The sequence below is a fragment of the Panthera uncia genome, assembly GCF_023721935.1.
Source record: "Panthera uncia isolate 11264 chromosome E2 unlocalized genomic scaffold, Puncia_PCG_1.0 HiC_scaffold_20, whole genome shotgun sequence".
NCBI lineage: Eukaryota > Metazoa > Chordata > Mammalia > Carnivora > Felidae > Panthera > Panthera uncia.
In genome coordinates this window covers 9,527,094-9,547,665 of record NW_026057589.1, presented here as the reverse complement: position 1 = coordinate 9,547,665, position 20,572 = coordinate 9,527,094, and the positions used below count along the sequence as shown (strand labels likewise).

General features: G+C 50.9%; 1 protein-coding gene and 1 long non-coding RNA gene across 3 annotated transcripts in view; one reads left to right on the top strand and one right to left on the bottom strand.

Annotated features, from left to right (window-relative positions):
• WWP2 (WW domain containing E3 ubiquitin protein ligase 2) overlaps positions 1–20,572 on the bottom strand; it is a 125,596-nt gene that overhangs the window by 2,263 nt on the left and 102,761 nt on the right. Inside the window, exons 9-22 of one of the 2 annotated variants that reach the window (XM_049622427.1) lie at positions 18,953–19,127; positions 11,923–11,977; positions 8,341–8,422; positions 7,660–7,788; positions 7,210–7,285; positions 6,827–6,898; positions 6,516–6,604; positions 4,513–4,672; positions 3,130–3,209; positions 2,664–2,804; positions 1,952–2,072; positions 1,498–1,602; positions 477–573; positions 214–286 (exon numbers count right to left, since the gene is read on the bottom strand). In XM_049622427.1, the coding sequence (XP_049478384.1) occupies positions 214–286; positions 477–573; positions 1,498–1,602; positions 1,952–2,072; positions 2,664–2,804; positions 3,130–3,209; positions 4,513–4,672; positions 6,516–6,604; positions 6,827–6,898; positions 7,210–7,285; positions 7,660–7,788; positions 8,341–8,422; positions 11,923–11,977; positions 18,953–19,127 (1,455 nt within the window). Of the gene's footprint in view, positions 1–213; positions 287–476; positions 574–1,497; positions 1,603–1,951; positions 2,073–2,663; positions 2,805–3,129; positions 3,264–4,512; positions 4,673–6,515; positions 6,605–6,826; positions 6,899–7,209; positions 7,286–7,659; positions 7,789–8,340; positions 8,423–11,922; positions 11,978–18,952; positions 19,128–20,572 lie in introns of both variants that reach the window. The other variant, XM_049622426.1, reaches the window with a different exon arrangement.
• Positions 5,795–8,464, top strand: LOC125916311 (uncharacterized). The gene is made up of 3 exons (XR_007455868.1): positions 5,795–5,876; positions 6,993–7,084; positions 7,888–8,464. It is a non-coding gene; the product is annotated as an uncharacterized LOC125916311 (long non-coding RNA).

Here is a 20,572-nt window from a genome sequence, read left to right as displayed (position 1 = left end):
GAAGAGAAGTGTTTGAGTATTTAACAGCCGGTAAGGACATGAGGACTGCTGCCGTAACTCCCAAAAGATCAGAGGCCCCTCCTCTCGAACCCCAGAGCCACACGGAAGTTGCCAGAGTCAAGTCCCAAAGCAGCCCCACTCACTGGACTGCCCTCAGGAGCTCATCCGGTCTGTGAGGTTCTAGCCACCTCCCACTAACACCAAAATGCTCACCACGTGTGGCTTCTGGGCAGCCAGGTTTCCTTGCCAACCTTGTCGACGCAAAACTTCTGTGGTCCATTGCTACCTGTTATGCAAAGAACACCACATCAGGTACAACTGAACCATCCCCTCCCACGGCAGGACTCTGGCTGCACCCACAGTGGAGGGGGGCTCAGGCCCACTGACTTGCTTCCAAGGAGATTTTAAGCCCCGCCCGCCTTTCGAGCTGCCCTCACACCAGCCCCAGGGCACCAGCAGGGCAAGGGGAGACGCACCAATCAGTTCGGCAAATCCTCCAACAGGCAGGCGGCAAGTCCCGGTGACGAACTGCAGCAGGCGGATCCTCTTCTCATTGTCCATCTCCTTCACCACCTGGAACTCCACGAGTCAGCGCAGAGCCAGACAAGCCACCTGACCCAGAACCTCGCCCTAACCTGTGACTCCAGGCAGCCAGGACCCCTCTTTGGGGCTGAGAACACAAAGCCCGGGGTTGGGGGAGGGGGCCGTTACAGCCACCAACCTCAGAAACCCCCAAGCCGCCGCCTCTGAGGGGCTGTGTCCGTAGGACAACCCCACCAGTCCGTGGGACATGTCTCGGTCTCAGGGGCACCTCGAGCTGGATTTTCTTTTCCCGTCCAAGTTGTACTTGTAAGAACATACCAAGGATGGGAGTGATTGCTTAAGGGGTATGGGGTTTCTTCTTGGGGGTGATGAAGAGTTCTGGAATTAGATGGTGGTAATGATCGCATCACACCGTGAAAGGCCCGTGAACTGTACACCTTAACATGGTGAATTTTATGAGATGGGAATTGCACTGTCATGACGACATGTTTATATACGTCCTTTTCTCCAGGGGTGCTACGCTTCGTGACGACAACGACAAGACTACACCCAGGAAAGAACCAATTCATCAGGTCCAGGACTCCAAGCTCATTCGGTTTCTCTGGAGCCCAGCACATGCAGTCCCGTCCCACCCGGCTGGAGGGCAGCCGCGCCCTGCGGGAGCTTCCCTTCCTGCCCGCAGGCTGGCGCTCCTGCACCCCAGTGTTTTCAGCTGGCCCAAGGCTGACCACCACCATGTCCTGTCAAGTGCACCGGCCACAAGCCAGCTGCAACCGCGCTGTTCGGCCCCAGGTCGGGTTTCTCCTTGGGGAGGGCGTCAAGGAGGAGGGAGGTGACCACACAACAAGGGTCCTCGAGCTTAAGATCTCATCAGGTCTCGTTCCTGTGGCTGACTGCTGAAACACCCCAGCCGAGACCCGCACCCGACTCCGGTGGGATGGGTCCCGGGCCTACCTGCCAGAACCACTGGATCTGCTTGCTGTTCTTGGTGTAGTGCCGGTAGATGGTGTTCTTCTGCCAGTCGCTCATGTCTATCTCCTGCATGCCACACAGCATCAGCTGCAGAGGGGACAGGTGTCAGCGGGCCAGCGCCAGCCCCCTCCCCATAGGTGCACAGTGCCTCATCCACCACTAGCAGGTGAAACCATCCTGAACGTTTTCATCTGTTTCTGCTGGCGGTGGTGATGATCTGGGCGATACAGCCCTGAACGTGGAACCCCTCAAAACGAGGGCCAGGGGAGGAATAGGTGTGAGAAACCAGATCACACCCATCCGCCCCGCGGCGGCCTCGAGCCGGAGGGAGTGTGAGGTTTTACTGGTGAGTCCCTCCGGGGGACGCAGTTGACCAACAGAGGGCAGGACGGCCCCAGAGGCAGAGGTGCAGGGTGGAGGCAACCTCAGTTCTCACCTCCAGCTCTTTCTCATCAAAGTAGCGCAGCCACTCCAGGGGGGCCACCTCATTGAAGCCGTCCAGGAAGGCTTTGGTCTGCTCTTCCACGCCCCGGGTGAAACGCCAGTCGGTTAGGAGCCTGAAACAGAAGATCAGCCATCAGTGGCGCCGAGACCCGCTCCTCAGGTGCAGCTCGGGGCCTGCCACGAGGCTGTTGTCACACGGCAGCAAGGGATCAGGTGACGGTAACCAGGAGACACTGGAGTCTGTGACATTCCACCCCCTCCTCCACCTCCCACCGTCGCTGGCTGAACTTCAGGCATGTGGAGGTGAAGACGCTAGACCGAGAGACCTGAAGAAGGCACACGGGTGAAGTCGCGCACAGACGCGCGTCAGAGAATGGACTTGGGTAGGCACCCGGGACACAGAAATCCTGCCAGTTAGAAGGAAGAGGGAGATGTTCAAGTTTCATGCCTCTTCAAGGCCCTGCAGTCTCGAAGGCTACCATGTGGGGAAAAAGCGCCAACAGGAGCTCTAACATGACCTTGGGCTCCGGTTTCCTCAGCTCTGGTCAGCGTGTGATGGCCCTGGGTAGCCATCACAGGCCAATGCCAAATGGGAGGCTGTGATCCCCGGTGAAATACCCCGGGCGCCTGGCTGGAGGGTGCCCCAGAGACGAGGGGGCTCTGCCCTTCCCCCCGCCACCGGCTCCCCAGTGCTTGAGACTCACATGATGTACTCTTCCTTGTTCTCCTCTGTCACTCGGATGCTCTCACCACCTTCCTTTAGCTCATGGGTTGTCACCTTGCCCAGGATCTCCATGTCCTGGATGAAGTACAGCTCTAGACCACACTCTTCCAGGTTGTTCTCTCTGGAGGCATGAGAGACCAAGAGGGAAGAGGTCTATCTCAGAAGGGTCTTCCCTTATCCTGCTCCGTCACTCACATTAGTGTTCGTGGGATGCAAGGACTCACAGGTAGCTGAAGTCCAGAACAGAGCCCGGGACCTCTCCCTGAGGCACAGAGTGAATTCCAGAGCTGCCCTCCAGGGAAACCTGGGAGCCGTGCATCTCCACAAGCATTTACACAGCCTATAAGAGTGCAAGGCCACTCTGGCGGAGAACATACAGGCCAACCGTGCTACTCCCCACCCAGAGACCCCTCTCCTCCCAACATGGTGCAAGGGAGAGGACTCACTTGATCCAGACGATAGAGTTGTAGAATTCAGGGTCAATAGATTCCAGGTCTTTCAGGGTTGGTCTCTTGTTGAGCATCCGCTTATAGAAAGGGAGGGTGAAGCCTGTGTCAATGAACTTCCCATGATACAGAGCCTGAGGAAGAAGAGACACGCCGAAGGGGTTCGGTCTTCAGAGGACCCTGCCCAAGTCAGGCTCTCGGATGCTCCTCACCAAAGCCCAACTACTGCTACCTGCCCTCTCTCCCCAAGAGCGCCTACGACCTTGGGACACCTGCAGACCACAGGGACAAGCAGAGCCAGCCTGCTTAGGAGCCCACTGCCTGCCCAGCACGCTCACCCGCCAGCTCCCTGTTCTAGCAGAGATCTGCCCGCACTCCCAGCACAGCCCCAGGCGGCGGCCCTGACTCACTGACGCTCAGAGCTGGGCCGCAGAGGCAGCCAAAAATAATGCAGACGCTGTCAATGGCAAGAGCTGGCGGGCCAGTGGTGAGTAATAGTCTAGGGTTTTACTGGTCTGTCCTGTCGGCTGCAGGGCCAGGCGGGTCTCTAGACCTGGGAAGAATGTGCCCACTTCCTGAGCCCAGCACCTTAGCCAAGAACTTCCAGACAAGGGGAAGGGACATATTTAGTCATGGGCTCTGGGGTTCCTGCAGGCAGAGCATTCAGGAAGTCAGGAAGAAGCAAAGGAAAGTGAGCGATGAAACATCTCCAACTACCAAAAATGGCAGAAGGACTATACGACTCTCATAGGCTCCCCCTTCTCAATCCCGGTTCTCTGCCCTCACGAGACACTCGACAGGATACACATGACATGACTCCCTTCTCTACTCACACCGTGTTCCTATTTCTAGATAAATACGGGTACCATGACTCCCTTTTTCCTACTGTTCACCCACTCCCTGACGATGCCTCCTACATCCTGACCAACAGTCTACTAGGACTCTGTTCTAAGCTAGTGTTGATTCCAAATCCCCTTCCAGAAGTGAGCGTCTCAGTCAGATACTCCCCAACACTCCCACCCGAGGCTCGTGACAGACCGTGGTACGCACCTCCCCGACATCTCCTCTCCCCCCGCGAGACAGGCAGGTGGGCAGCGTGTGTCATGCCAACACCCTCAGCGGGGTGCACACTGAATGTCAAGTAAGCGATCGCTTGACCAGTCCTACACAAATCAAACATGAAAACCCTCTCATAGCCCCTGGGGGCACCGCTGACAGAGCTCTGAACTACCTCCAGAATGCTAGCTTTTTGCATGTCTTGTTAGGAGCCGTGAGAGGAGGCGCGTGGGGCTCAGAGATGGGGCACCCACTGCAGGCGGCTGTTGGCATGCCTGGCTCCCCGACAGTCGCCCTCTCTAGAGATCTCGCAGCAATGCATCTTACCATAGCGATGAATCTGCCAATAAAGCGGAAATAGGTGAGGTGGTCGGGGTTGATGGAGGAGGCAGGGTTGATCTGCAGACAGTAATTGTTCTTCCCGGCGTATTCAAATAAACAATACATGGGGTTGAGCACCTCATGAGACAGGAGGAAAAACCACTCCCTGCGAGAGAAGACAGAGAAAAACAAGGGTAATGGATCCCTTCCTGCAACCTGCACCAGAGATGTGACCCTCCTCTGTCGTCTTGTCTTGGCTAGTTTGGAGACACGCGTCCCTGGTTGCCGAGCCCCACTGGGATTAACACCTGGTATAATTTGTATTAGCAGCTGGTCAGTGAGCAAGGGTGAGCCAGGACAACAATTGCACTTGTGGACAGTGCTCAGGAAAGCCTGCGTGCATGTCTCTGGGCTCCGAGGTGATGCATTCCAGGACTTTACATCCGATATCCAGTATGTCTGATGGCAAAGGAGCTCTTTGTACCCTGAGGCCACCATGCACAGCTGTGCAGGCTGTGCACTGTACAAAGGCACTATGTTAAAATAGCATGGGTTTGCACATTTATTACGATAATTTTTCTGCACGTAGCAGTCAAGCTAGTATTTTTCCCAATAAAACAAAGATATCATGACCATTTTCTAACATGGAAGTGTCTTGAGAAAGGGCATCTTTTTCTAAATCTTGCACAGGTGCTGTAAGAAATAGCTAGCCTGTTTTTACCCTGAGTTGGCAGCGTGATATGAACACACAGTAATATGTTCTTAAGCCCTGATGCATGAAAACTCTGTAATCCATGCTGCCTCTAGATTATAAACCTCATTCCCAGCAGCTGTACAACAGGTATCTCGCTTCCCTTGCTCTTTCCCCTCCCCTCACCCCAGACCCCACCACCATACCCTTTCCCACACTTCCACGCATTTTTCTGAACCAACACCCATGACTTGGCATCTCTTTGTGGCCTAGATACAAGCCGCAAGCCAGAATTCAGGGTCCTTTCAGGCTTGAGCTCAACCAGCAGGGGGACATCCCAAGGGGGCCAGTCCCCGGCTGCTTGTGGCCGGGCAGACGAGGAGTTCCTTCGATGCAGAGGGTGCCTCGGTATCCCGTCCGTGGTTCTACCCTGTGGTAGAACAGCATGACGTAACCTACCATAGGGTAAAACCACTGGCAGGACACAGAGAGACAGACACACACGGGGTGGGAGCCACACCACCAAGCAGAGCCTGGAGAGAAGGTCACCATGGTCACCACAGAACAAAGAGCAATTGATCCACAGGGGCCAACACAGAGGGCAGCACCACCGGCAAACAGAGGACCAGAAGCAAGTGAACCCAACACCAAGAGAGAAGACGTCCCCACACCGTGAGAGGTCAGCGAGCTGAGCGGTCACCGTAGGCCAGGATGCTCCTTCTCCCTGCCAGGGGACCTTCAGCCCCATTATCCAAGGCAACGTTTTGTCAGAGAGTCTGTTAACTTTTGCAGGCAGACTGGGTGAGGGCAGGCCAATGCTTTAGGCTCTTCTTACGGGCACATCAGCCATTTTAATTTTTGACCCTCTGCACATGATGTGTAGCTGAGCCCTGATCAAGGCCCTCCGGGTTGGGACAGAGCTTATATATGTCAGGCACACAGGGACACACCAGATTTGACCTGCCCCAGCTGCCCAAGAAGAGAAGCCCGGGGCCGATTTTAATTGAAACCACAGGACATCACTATTTAGCCACTGCCGAATGGTTCAAGTACAAAAATCATGAGCCACTGTCCTCAGCTCTTCCCTTGGGAGCTCCCAGCCTCCCCACAGGCCAATAACTAAAGGGTCAATTCCCAGCCCCGAAGGGGACCCTGGGACCCTGCTCCTGTGCCCATGTGGACCAGCCACACCCATGCCTACTCCTGAAGGTGCAGGAGTTCGGGGAGCCAATGTGAGCAAGGGGGAGGCAGCGTTCTGGCTGGAGGCATTTCTGGGGCAACGGGGTGCCACACAGCCTTCCAGAGGTGATGAGCTTACCTGGCAATGCCTCCGTAGTCCAGGCCCTCCTCGCCGCGCATGATGATGTAGAGCCGGCGGCGCAGGTCATACGGCTTCATGTTCATGATCTGGGGAGACAGAGCATCGTGGCCAGAGTGCCACGCCTGCCTCCGTGGCAGGCTGGGGCAGGGCAGGGAATTCTAAGGCCTGCTGTTCAGCAGAGACTTGTCACCAAGGCCCACGCCTTGGAAACGCTACCACATGGATTCAACGGGCCATGTGACAGGAGATGGGGTGGTGAGAGGGGGCCTCCTGTTCGTTGGTCTCAGGCACCATGATTATTCTCTAACCTGCTGGAAAGAATCCTCAAAAAGCGTCTGCCTGGAAACGCTGATCTTCACATGGCTGGGGAGGGCATTCGACTGAAAAGAAAGAAAGAAACAAAGAAAGAAAACAAACCCCGAGTCAGGACCTCAGTCATAACTATCCGGTCAAGTCTCTCATCTGTACAAACAGGCTTCCCCGTCTCCCTGGACCAGTGGCGGAGAGCCTGGTACCGTAGGAATGGGAGCTGGTTTCCCGGAGATGATGTCAGACAGTCGCTTGGGGTAAGACAAGTGACTGGCGACCCTCCCTAAGACGCACGCGTTTCACTACCTCTGCTAGGCTGGGAAATCATGCTAAGTGAACTCAATCACCCAACCTCTGCGGGAGGTCCAGTCCCAGAACTCACGTGGCAGAGGAACCGGAACTGGTGATACTTCCACCGAAAACTTCGGTCGTAGGCACCAGGGGAACCCTGCTTCGTCCTGGGAAGAGCAAAGATGTTCTAGAACCCATGTGATTTCTCAAAAATTAGCAATGTATTTTGTTAGCCTTGAGGAAAGCTGATGCTATGTTACAGACAAGAAAGGAAAGGAAGTGACCGTCATTAGGTCTCCTGTAGACACATTTGAGGAGTAAAAAGAAAAACCAGAAATAAGGCCAGACTTCTTGCTTTTACAGAAAGACCACTAGTGTTATTCAGAATAAACAGGACAGCCCCTTCCCCCCCCACCCCCCCAACCCCGACCCCATTAATGTGACATTAAAACTGGCCACCAGAGGGCAGTAACAGGATCGAGACGAGGATGAACCCTGACGGTGTGAACAGATACCAACACTGCCTGTGGAAAGTCCTTACCCAGACTCAAACCCTGGGCGAGGATCCTTAAAGGTGGTGGTGCGTGTATTGTGGTCCACAAAATAGCGTACCCCTTCACTGGTGTACTTCATCTCCCACCCTGGGGGCAGAGCTGGTTCCTGGATCATCCTGGAAGCACGGGAAGAGAGGAGGTAAGGGGGGGTGTCTCCTTCTGGGCCTAGGAGGATGGGGTTCCCGGAGCGCTACTTTCTCTCCGCTTTCACCCAGGCCCTGCACAGCCCTTGAGGACGCGTCTGGAGGAAACACACCTGGTACCACCCAAGTCGTGAGGACGGTTCTGTAGCAAAGAGAGGTCACGTACTGTCCCAAGGCCAAAGAACCAGCTCTAGGTGGATGGCCACGGCCTGAGTAGCCACCAGTGATCCTGAGACACCACAGGCCCCATCCCAGACTGGCTTCTAGAGGGGTTCCCTCGAGCCATTCGAGATCACGCTATCGGCAATGTGCACAACTGGCCCAGACACCACTCTCTATCCATCGAGAAAGTCAATTCAAGGAGCCACTTTCAAGTCTCATTAGGTCGACACCACATGGTAAGGGTCTTGGGGCATTCGTGTTTGGCTAAAGATATCCCTGAACACTGGTCATGGAGGACCGTGCATTCTGAGGCACTTGGCCAACGCTGGAGCTACACCTGGCCGACCTGGCCCGTGTCCTTACCCCTGGGTCCGAGGGTCCTCCCACTGCGTGGTGCGTGTGTTATGGTTCACGTAATACACCCGTCCGTTGTCCTGTCTCTTCTCTGTCATGGGAGAATAAAGAAAAGACGACAATCAGCTTGCAAGACCTTGAGTTCCACTCCCCTCTGGCTCCCACGTCCTGAGTGCCAGCGGTCTCAATTTCTGCCCCTGTTCCAGACCTGTTAGAGAAGTTTAACCGATGAAAGCCTGGCTCATTCACATCTGTCACTGGTAAAAAGGACAAAGAGAATCTTTCCCTACTGGGGAGTGGGGGAGGGTCAAACACATTTCCAACTCAAGATCCAGCACTGTCTTTGGTTGGTCGATTTGTTGGAGGAAAGGGGGCGGTGTGGCAACACGGAGGGGGAGCAGCCCCGGCTGAAACCAGAGGCATAATTGCATCCAGCTGTGTGCAAAGTGGAGGCACGGCCAGCCTCCCTTCAACCCGGGTCCCGTCCCCAGTCCCTCATGGGCCGGCCTCTGGTCCTGCAACTGCTCCATCCAGGCAGGGTCATTGTGGGGTGGCTGCATTTTCCTTTGTACCTTCTTGATCAGTACTCGGTACCACAGGGCCTACTCCCGTCTGCCTTCTCTCCTTCTCCCTGCGTGAAGGCAAAGCTTTGTTCTAAAACTCTCATAGCCCAGCAAAATGTCGTGTTGCACATGTGCAATAAATGCCTGGGGCTGTGGGCACTTACAATGCCCACCTTGTTCTTACACCTTAGTGTGTGTTTCGAGCCAGGCCAGTGTTTGGGGGCGCTCAGACACATGGTCTCTGGCCTCTGGACAATCTTTCCTATCTCGCCCTCTCCTGGGGCACTGATGACGGCTCGGGTGCTCATGGGAGGGATCCAGGCAGACCCACACTAGCTACTGATTCCAGGCTGTGAGAGGCAGTGAAAGAGGCACTCCGTCAGCTCCAAGTGGATGACAAGGGAGACGAGGGGTAAGGCTTCGAACCCAAGAGAGGTCACCTTTCCCATGAAGTTCGTGAGCCTTCAATTCTGCTTCTGTCCCCCAAATAACTGATGCTAATGACCCTCCCTCTTTTACAATGACAGGGTGAAATTAAAAAAATAAAAAGAACCAGTTCCAGAAGGTACAGGCAAACCAAAAGCTAAGAAAGGCCTAGAACTGAGGAACTCACACCTCTCCCCTCAAGCATCAGGCTGCAGTGTTCCCAGTATCAACCTAGGTGGCTTGGTCTCTCTGTCTTACATGGTATCCATTACCTGACAGAAATTTTAAAAACACAGACAAAAGGAAAGAAAGCAAGGATGTCCAAGATTATTACAGAACTCACCATCACCTCAGAAAACCTTATGGGACTGTCCCACAGAAGGCAGGCTTCCTGAGAAGGTTCTAAAAAAAAGGAGAGGCCCCTTCCATTCCAGAAGCTTCTGCTTTAAACTAGGTCCTTTGTGTCTGCTCTGCCACGGGCCAAAGCCCATGCTGATCCTCAGGGTGGGGGATCTGTCCGGCCGGTCTGGGGCCTATGCCCTCATTGCTGCCAGGGGGCCTCCTGGAACTGCCTCACCGCATACAATTTCATAGTTCAGGGGCTGGGAAAGCCCTAACCCTAGCATCTAGTTTGCTTCCTTCAGGAAGAAGCAGACCTGGAAGCATGTAGTCACATGGCCAGGGTCAGGGTGGCTGAAGACATGTGGATCTAAACCTGAGGCATCCTAACCCATGGGCCGGGGTGCAGGGAGAACGGTGGGGTCTCTCCTAGAGGAGCAGAAAGGGACCTAGGACTGACAGCAGGAGAGCACAGCTTTGACAGCAGGCTCCCACTAAACACAATTCTCACTTGGTTCTGCTGCTCTTTCTGTTCACTCTCAACTCTTCTTGGGGAGGTGGCCCTGTCACAGCCCTGGAAAAGCCACACAAAGCCCAAAGGATGTGATTAGGAAGGTTCTCTGGCCCTCGGCCAGATGTTCTTTTTTCTCAGTTTCATACCAATATAATCTTGTGTGTTTTCCTGATCGCATGTAAACACCACTGACTCTGACCATGGCTCCTAATCCCATCTCAGATATTTCACACTTGGCTTCTAGGAGCTATTTTTGAGTCGCTGCAGATGCTCTTACTTGGTGACCATCATGTAGCAGAACCAAATCATGTAGCAGATTTACTTGGTGACCATGTAGCAGAAAGAAATCATTGGACTCTGCAGACCCAGGAACAACTCCGGGCCCCTGGCTCTGGGTCAGAGTGTCTACTGGCTGCCAAACATCATACATTCTTGTTTAATCTGATGCATTTTCCCTGCCTAGCCAGGGACCCTGTGTTTGACTCCTCATATTTGACTTGCTGCTGATCTCTGAGATACTTGTGACCTTTCATCAGTTCAAAGAGCCAGATGGGTCATCGGTGATTTTCAAGAACTGTCTGGAGGCCTCACTAACCAACACATCCCCCTAGAAGGTCTACAAGGTCCTTCCAGTGCTCTGGAATACAGTGGTAATTCCCTAAGTGACACACTATGGGTCCCAGGGAGGTGATGGAATCTGGTAAATTACTAGCAGGGAGTAACATGTCTACACTAAGAGGATCCAGCTCAAAAGCTGTACTTTCCCAGGTCATGTTCATCCTATCATTGTCACCTTCTCTGTCTTTACTGGGGAGCATGCCCCTGCCCAATTTAATAACCATCTGTGACCACCATCAAACTAGCATTTACTGTCTGCTACTGGCCTCACCAATACACTAAAGCCGGCACACGCTGATTCTTGCAAAAACTGCCCTCTTCGGAACACAGGGACTCTTGCTGTATTGAACAAAACCCTGACCCGGTTCAGAGCTGCAGAATGCATGGAATCTCACCATCTCTCATGACCCCTTTTTGCATGGCTACTCCTTCCCAGAATAGCCATAACGCCCATAATCTCTCCCAAGTCAAGGACGTCCATCCCTCTAACTCATTATTGGCAAATCACGCCCAGGACTTAAAATTCTCCAATGACAAGGAGAATCCAGCATGGCGTTATTAATCAGCAATGACGCGCCTCCACAGAGTTGCCGCCCAGTGCTCAACTCTCTCATCTGCTTCCCTCTGGTCTCTTTCACAACTGGGTCACAAATAAAAAGGTGGCTTTCTTTAGTCAAAATTAGGCTGAAGTCCTCCAACATCCTGGCTGCAAAAAAAGGTTTGGTAAGGTGGCTCCTTCCAATGGCACAGCCACAGACCTGAAACCAGTGCACCTGCGGGTAAGTCAGCGTCAAAATGTCTTAGTCAATGACAGGATGGATGGCTGGGTAGACCATTTAAAGTCAGGACCAAAACCCAACAGTCTCATGGCTGCTAAGGGACTCTGTCCGTAGGGTCATAACCCTTCAGTCATGGCAGGTGAATGCTACAGGGGTGCAGGGGAACTCAGTTACTTTCCCAATCTTCCAGCTCCATCGCCTGTAACCTCCCACTAGGGCATCCCCACAGCATGTGCTGGAGAAAAGTGAAATGGAGAATTGAGGGATGGGAGTGAGAAAGACTCGCACGGGAAGAAGACAGAGCATCAACCTACAGACAGCTGAGGACATGGAAGTAGAACTCGGTACTTACCCCAGCCAGGAGGGAGGGGGCCCAGTGGGTCATGGTCAGTCGAAGCACTTGAAGACTAAACACAAGAAACACAGCAGAACACAGAGATTAAAAAAAAGCCGCCGGTTAAAAATAAATCGATCGATAAAAATAAAAATGCCAAGGACTCATTTCCACATTTGAGCACTTTGTACAGGATACAGTGAGGCCTTAAGTGACATCTGCATCTCTCAAAAGTTTTCTTCAAAAGAGAGAAACCCAAAAAGAACCCCGCACACAGAGGGCCCCGATGGGCTTTGGAGAGGGGGGAGCGAGGGGGAGGACGATGGGTGCAGAAGAAGGTGGGCCAGGGCTGTGGAGGCAGAGAGCCGGCCCCAGGCGTGGCAGGAGGGCCCGGAGCGGACCGCCGGGCAGGCCCGGCCAGTGCCTTCCTGCGGCAGGAGCTCCTGCTCGCGGCGGCCAGGGCGACTGAAATCACCACCACCTCCAACTTTCTCCAAGAACCACACACGGGAGGGGAAAAAATATCGCAGGCCTTTCCAATGAAATCATTCCCACAAGCCCTGCCCACGCCCAGAGCTTCCTGGCTGGGGGCTGGGCCCTCCTCCCTCCAACTCCCTCCTGGGTGCGCCTGAGAAGGAGAGGGAGCAGCCGTGGTGTGCAAAACCAGCCCAGACTGAGGGCACATTCATGCCCCAGGCCCCTCACCTCCCCCAGGAATGTTTTGCTTCCCTTCACAAAGCACCTTTATTCTCCTCCAGCCCGAACCTGAAGTTGCTCAGTGTTCTGTGTGTGCCTGTCTGGGGAGGTGGGGCTGGGGGCGAGGTGGCAAGCGAGCAGGAGAGACAGGAGAAAGAAAGGGGAGCGGACTCCAGGCCTTGAGGGTCACTGTTTACGTTCAAACCCCCCACCCCCCAGCCTAATTCTGCCGTGAGATCCCTGGGGCAGGGCTGCGGTGGACCCAGAGTTCTCATATCCTGCAGAGAAGGGGGGGGCGCTGTCAAAAACTCTTCATAGTTAAATAAAACAAGTATTGTTCCGTCGTTCCGCACGCGCTTGCTTGCTTGCTTTTCTTTTTCCTTTTCTTTTCTTTTTTGCTGGAGCATTTTTATTTCACTTACTAAAACTTAATCGTCGCACGAGGGGATCAAGTTCTCAATGCAGACTTTGGGCTGCCGGCTGGCTCTGTCTGGGGGCGACGGAGCCACACACGGACAGGAGGATGAATGGAGCTCAGTCTCAGCTTGAGAAAACATTGGTGGAGCTCAACTGCCAAAGAACCCCCGCACCCTTCACAGCCGGCCCTCCACCCCCGGCTGAAAGGACAGAGAAACTTTCTTTCCAAGGTGGCAGTTCAGGCAACTCTTCCGAAGCAAGTTCCAAAAAAGATGTTTAAGTCTTGAAACCATAGGTTCCCTGGTGGGACAGAGCCGCCTTTCAGCAAAGGGCCTCCTACCCGGCACAGTGAGATTGCACGGAGGTGTGGGAAGCTGGCTGTGCTCGATTTCGGGCCCGTTACCGTCATCCTGGAGGACGTGCTCACGTTTCCACCACAATTCAGACTTAGCTGATGGTTCCTGAAAAAGATCTCCCAAATGTGACATCTCCCGAGGTCATTTTGGTGGGAGTAGGGTGGGGGTGGGGTGCAACATCTCATGAAACCCAAGTTCCTCCAGCTTTGTTTTCCAGTTAACACAGAAGAGCAGTGGCTATAAAAGCATTTGGTCACAGAAGGAAAGGAACGAACTTGTGAAATACGCATGCATTTCAGATAATGAAGCCAAAGAGAACTCGGTGGGGAATGAGCTGTAGCAAAAGGGAAGAAACGCAGGAAAGGTCATTTTAAGAAAGTAAAGAAGCATTCAGAGCAAAACTGTCTGCTGCTTCAAGTCTTTTTTTGGAATGAGTGGATAATCCACATAGCATTCACGCGCCAATGGGAAATTAGCTCCCAACTGGTACCCGGTGGGCGTCAGGGGGCTGACAGTCATCTTTTGCACAACCCTGCAGCTCAACAGACCAAACAACTTTTACTGACAGCCTCCATGACCTGCACTGAACTAGAGACCAAAAATATTTATCAGCTAGCAAATATTTCCCTTCCCAACACCATGGCACCTCCGGTGCAGGCACATGACTTAAAAACCAGCCAATCCGATGCTCCCACTCAGGACTTCCGGGAACGGCAGGAAAGCATGAGGCCTGTTGGAAATTACGACTGTGATAGAGTCCACAATCCACTGGAGCAACGAGTGTTTAATGGCAGCACAAGAGGACAATGTCCTACACGAACTATTCCTTTGCCTCGCCTGCCCCTGGATTCTGCCAGAGCTTGGTTCTTCGTCATTCTGCTAATTCTATCAACTACCCCATTCCCATTTGAGAAATTCCTTTTCTGTTTAAGTTGAACCAAGTGGATTTCTATTATTCACCAAAATCAACTGTGACTAGTATACAGAGCACAGGGAGGAGAATTTTAAAAAGAATCATCAACCCTTTTCTTAATCCTTGCCTTTTTTAAAACTTCATACAATGTTGGCTCTCTTTAGTTATGGCATTTTGTTTCGTTTCTTTGCCATCGTCCTATTCTCATCTTATCAGATCCACACTCCCCAAAACCTATGAAAAGGGGACAGAAGAGGAAGCAATAGGGAAGGGAGAGAGGCCAGAGGTTGATAAACGTGAACAACATAGGAGATGGAGTCCATGAAAGCCGACACTTGCAACAATGCTACCTCTTGCAGTTAAAGAAAAGCACTTAACTATTTTGGACATTTCTCCCTCAATGTACATAGTACAACTTGAAAAATAAGAAAAGGAAGTGGACAGAAAGAAGCCAAAGAGAAACAAAAAATACGAGCCACACATCATGGCTTGAAAACCAAAACCCCAAAACCCCACATCTCCAGTAAGCCAAGCGACTGCCCCTTCTCTTCTCCGCCAATTCGCCCAAAAGGAGAGATCCCAAGTGTCACTTGGAGCACAGGCAGAAAACCACAGAGAAAGGGGCCTGGAGGGATTAGAGTCAGAAGAAAGATCCTTGGATCTGCAGGTGACTTTAAGCGACAAGACAATTTCCTTTGCTAGTAGGAACAGAAAGTAACACTGTTGAATCACTTGCCTAGTAACTGTCCCTGGGTTGGGACATCTGAGGTGCAGGCCGCAAGCCAGACAGCTCACGTTGAGTTCAAGTCCCTCGGGGACTAAGCACTAAGTTCCAGTAATATTTTAAGATACAAACTCAGAAATAAAGAATGTCTAGCAAATAGAGCCGAGGGCAATAAAGGCTCTGGGAAGGGCATTAAAGGTTACGTATGGAAGGCCGGCTCCTTTTTTTAAGTATCCACCCACTGGGTGCAGAACAAAACCCAGGTGTTTGAGAGTTCAATCCAAGGGGCTCTCTGCAGAGTAAGAAAGGAGTTGTATGTTTCTGGATAATGCGATTTGGCATCCACACATCAGGAGCCACAGAATGATCTGTTTCAGTCCTGTAGACACTGGCTACATCCTTCAGTCATTAAGGGAGGACCAAAGTGGGGGTAAAGGGAATGCCACGAAAATAGTAGCAGGTTGTGAGATGGGTCCTGTCACACTGCACAATGCATGCGACTAGGTGGGCATCCCTGCTGGAACGCAGCAGGGTCACAGAAGAAAGGGCAAAGAGAAATTGTAAGGGCAATACACAAGTATGTGCATGATGGTCACAACAAACAAAGGCACGCTGGGGCATCAGGAAAGGGGAGCGTATCAGAAATAAGGGGAATGAGAAGAGAAACTGAAAAATGTGTGTGATGGGACAGAAAGCAGGAAGGAGCTGTGGGAGACCGCGACGTGGGGCTCCTTCGTCTTCTATCTTGAACTGCATTTTGTGTTCTCTCTAGAGCAAGTAAAGAAGAACGAGGTCTTGGTTTCAGCCCAGCAGGAGGAGGAGGAGGAGGAGGAGGAGGAGGAAGAGAGCCCATTGGTACAGTATCAGCTCTTAAGTCTTCCGAGTCAAACCCTGGGCCAAGGCCAAACCCCAAAATAACTGTATGAAAGCAACTCTTCTTACTTGTAACCAGGACATGGCTCCAGAGCAAGCGAGAGGCAAAGCAAATCCAGGGAAGAGGGAAATCAACAGAGAGACATTGAAAGCTGACCCATAAAAGATTCTTAACACGTTTTTCAATATGAATCTTGTTTCACAGAGAAAAGGGAACCATCACCTCTATCTAGAACCCTCCTACGACCCCAGCAAAGTGGGGAAAATCGTTTTTAGAGTACTCAAAAAAGTAGTAGGGGACTCTCCAAGGCAAAGTTCTACCTCTGCATGCCTGGAATGGCATTGCTAAAATGAGAGAGGGTGGGCAAGAGAAATGAAGGTTCCAAAAGACCAAGTGGAAGTGACCTCTAGAACCTTCCCTCTCACCCACCAAACATTTCAGTCAACAGACAGAACATATTTGGTGCATTATACAGAAAAAAAGATTCCTTCAAGAGATTTTTTTTTTCAATACTTAGAGAAGCCAAATAAGCAGGGAGACAAAACCAGTGTGAGACTCCTAAAACGTGTCCTTGTCTCTAATACAAAGGATAGAAACACCCAGACCTTCCTAGTTTTGTAGCCACGACCACCCAAGAAAAATGGCAGAGAAAGTCTTTGGGGCCTAGCTCTGGAGGAACAATTTCTGAAATGCAGAGAATGATCACATCCCATCCAATTTCGAAACATGCCAGAACCGGACGCCAGGCATGTGTGAAAGGGGCTGCGGAGTACAAGGCCTGGCATGAGAACCTACACAAGGGCTGTACCGGGTAGGCCACGGGGCACCGGGGCACGAATCACAGACAGGCATGACAGTTGACCTTGGGAGACAAGTCGATGTGATAAACACTGTGCTTTCTGTCCATCCGTACTAAAGAGATGGAGGTTTCTACGGTTCTCTCACTCTACAAGGAGCACCGGCCCTGACAGACAGAAGAGGAGATCGGCTGGCCCAGGGAGGTGGTAGCTCCTGCTTCGGATGAGCAGAGGAAAAAACTGCAAACAAAGGCAAAGTTGATAATGAACAGTACTTAGCTAAACGGAATTAAAGCTATCGTAAGCATCGAACTAGGAAAGTATCTAATTTAGAAATGGGTTGTGGGGTTAGAGTTCATTTCAAACAGAAACAATGCTGACTAAACTCGGTGATTAAATGCTGTGGACCAGCTCAAAAGGTTTCCAGCCTCTAATCCACCACCTTCTGTAGAGACTCTACTACAGATCCCAAGCTTCATGTTCAAGGCCCCCTGAGAATATGCAGAGTTCCAACTTGGTAATGCTACCTGTCCTGCCAAAGACAGCTGTGTGGCTGGGGGAAACAAGGTCACTGGTGGAGGCTCTAATGGGATGGAAGGAGGGGTTGGGAGGGTTCCTGAAGGGACACAGTACAGGAGGCCATTAGACAGTTAATTTGGGATCATAGCACTCTGAATTCTGGAGTAGGAAATTTGGATGCTGTTCTGTAGGTAATGACCACAGAAGGCTTTGAGCCAGTGATTAAAATGACAGTGATATCACTCTTATGTGGAGCCTGAGAAGCTTAACAGAAACCCATGGAGGAGGGGAAGGAAAAAAAAAAAAAAAAAGAGGTTAGAGTGGGAGAGAGCCAAAGCATAAGAGACTCTTAAAAACTGAGAACAAACTGAGGTTTGATGGGGGGGTGGGAGGGAGGGGAGGGTGGGTGAGGGGTATTGAGGAGGGCACCTTTTGGGATGAGCACTGGGTGTTGTATGGAAACCAATTTGACAATAAATTTCATATATTGAAAAAAAAAAAAAAATGACAGTGATAGGGGCGTCTGGGTGGCTCAGTTGGTTGAATGTCCGACTCTTGGTCTCAGATCAGGTCTTGATCTCAGGGTCATGAATTCAAGCTAGGCTCCAAGCTGGGCATGGAGACTACTTAAAAAAAAAAAAAAAAAAGAAAGAAAAAAAAAAAAAAAAAAAAAAACCAGTGATAAATGTTGAGCAAAAGTGATCAAATGACAGTGATATGTGAAGACTGCTCTGCTGGGAATAGGCAGTACAGATTGGAAGAGAGAACAATGCCAACAGAAAGAACAAGTGAAAGGCTGCCCCAACCGTTCAGTTGGGAGGGATGAAGGAAAACCAGGGATCAGTTAGAAGGAAGTTGAACTAGAGGTCAATAAACTTTTTCTGTAAAGGGCTAGACAGCAAATATTTCAGGCTTTATAAGCTATATGGTCTCCGTTGAAACTACTCAACTCTGTTGTTACAGTGTAAGTAAGTAGCCAGAGTCAATACCTAAACTACTTGGAGTGCTTCTGTACCAATAAAACTTTATTTACAAAACCAGGTGTGGGCCACTTTGGCCCATGGGCCATAGTTTGTGAAGCCCTGATCCACAACAACTTTAGAGGTCCTTCCATCCTTAAGAATGTGTCAAATAAAAAAGATTTAAAGAAAAACAATAGCAGAAAGGAAAAGATTTAGATGGCTTTTTTTTTTAATGTGTATTTATTTTTGAGAGAGAGAGAGCGCAAGCAAGCAGGGGAGGGGCACAGAGAAAAGGGAGACAGGACTCAAGCAGGCTGTGCACTGTCAGTGCAGAGCCAGATGTGGGGCTCAAGCCCACGAACTGTGAGATCATGACCTGAGCTGAAGTTGGATGCTTAACGGACTGAGTAGGTGGCTGTTTTGTTCTCAAAAGGTGAGGTACGGAAGAAGTCACGGCTGACCTTCAGGTTTCAAATTAGAATAAATGGACTTGGATGGAGGGGCCAGAAGAGAAATCCAGTCTTGGCAGAAAGATAGTATATATCTCAGATATACTGAGTCAGTTTCAGGTATATTGAGTCCTGAAACACAGAAGCTGGACACTGAGTTACTAAATTAGAAATGACGGAATTTGAGGAATTTCACCGTGATGAGTAAAATCTCCAGAGCACTGATGTTTCCAGCTACCGTCTTCCCGCTCACCAAACAGGTCAACAAATAGTGTGCGAGGCAGCACATTCTCCAGGGCCAGGAGGCTCCCCTCCCTCGTGGCAAGCCCCTGCCCTCTCACCTGGTAGAGGAATCTTTGGCTGAAGTGCTGCATGGCGCCCTGAAGCTGATTCCGCTGTGACTGCCACTGCTCGTAGTTCCGCACGTACTCGGCTGTGGGGCGCTGCCAGGTGGTGGTCCGCGTGTTGTGATCCACATAGTAAAACCTGCCTCGGGGGTCTGTGCGTTTTTCCCAGCTGGAAACATTAAGGTCAGAATGAATATAGTGACCACCCACCCCTACCCTCAAATTCTAGAGAAATCTCTGGATGGCTGGCGAGGAGGGGCTGAGGAAGGGTTAAGCAAGGTGTCTGGTGCAGAAGCTGGGCTGCTCCAGGGAAGCACAGCCAGGCAAGTCCCAATGACGGAGGCTACTGGGGCTTTCGTGATTATAGCAGTCATTGCTCTACAGCAGCCAATGCTTCCTCACCGTTATCTCCTGATTTCCATTTAGGAGATCCAGGTTGTTCTGGGGAAGGAGGAGACTCTACTACCAAGTCCAGAGTTGAACAGCCGACTGGATTAGGGGTAGGCATGCGACCTACGCTGAGCCTAATCAGGGCCAATCTCATGACTTTTTCCAGGAATTCTGGGAAAAATATCTCTCTTCCTTGCCAGATAATGACTGAGAAAGCATGCAGTCCTAGGAACCACTGGCTGCCATCTAGGACCCAAATACATTATGAATTTGACCCAATAGATGACAGAGTAGAAAAACAAAACAAAACAAAAAGCCGGCCCCTTGGTGAAATTGTCGAGTCACTAGATGAGGCTTTACTTGAAACCAGGATCTACATCTAGAACATTCAGTTAAATGAGCCAGTTTACTCTCTTTATTATTTAAGTCAATTTGGAACCCAATTTTTGCTACCTGCAACAGAAATCATCCTGATATAAACTGCCAGTGAAAACATGTTGCGTGGTCATGAGAAGGAGAGTTCGTACAAACAACAGCAGGATTCTCTACATTATTTTTAGGGAGAAAGCAACCTTTCCAAAGGGGTCCTAAATTACCCACAGGCAAGGCAAGGCTAAAACAGATGGCAAAAATCTTTATCTGTGCTTGGCAGCTATAACTCGATTTGTACACATGGAAGGAAGAAGTGATCAAGGGAAAGTAAGAGAGGGAGCTTTGTGGAATGATGGAAATGCTTTATATTTCGAGGTAGTATAGGTTACATAAACGTATGCATTTGCCATAAGAGACTCTTAAAAACTGAGAACAAACTGAGGGTTGATGGGGGGTGGAAGGGAGGGGAGGGTGGGTGACGGGTATTGAGGAGGGCACCTTTTGGGATGAGCACTGGGTGTTGTATGGAAACCAATTTGACAATAAATTTCATATATTGAAAAAAAAATGTATGCATTTGTCAAAACTCATCTAACTATGAACCTGAGATCTGGGTATCTCATTGGGTGTAAGTTATACCTCAATTTTAAAAAGTGAATTTCAATCTAATCAAGCCTCCATATCTAACTACCAGTTGGTAGGAAAGACAATGGATAGAGAAGCATATCACCCAACATTCCAAGGTCACATCCAGAATATGAGAAATTCTACAGAACAAATGCCCAGGATCTTCAAAGAGTAAATGGAAAGAAAGAAAGAAAGAAAGAAAGAAAGAAAGAAAGAAAGAAAGAA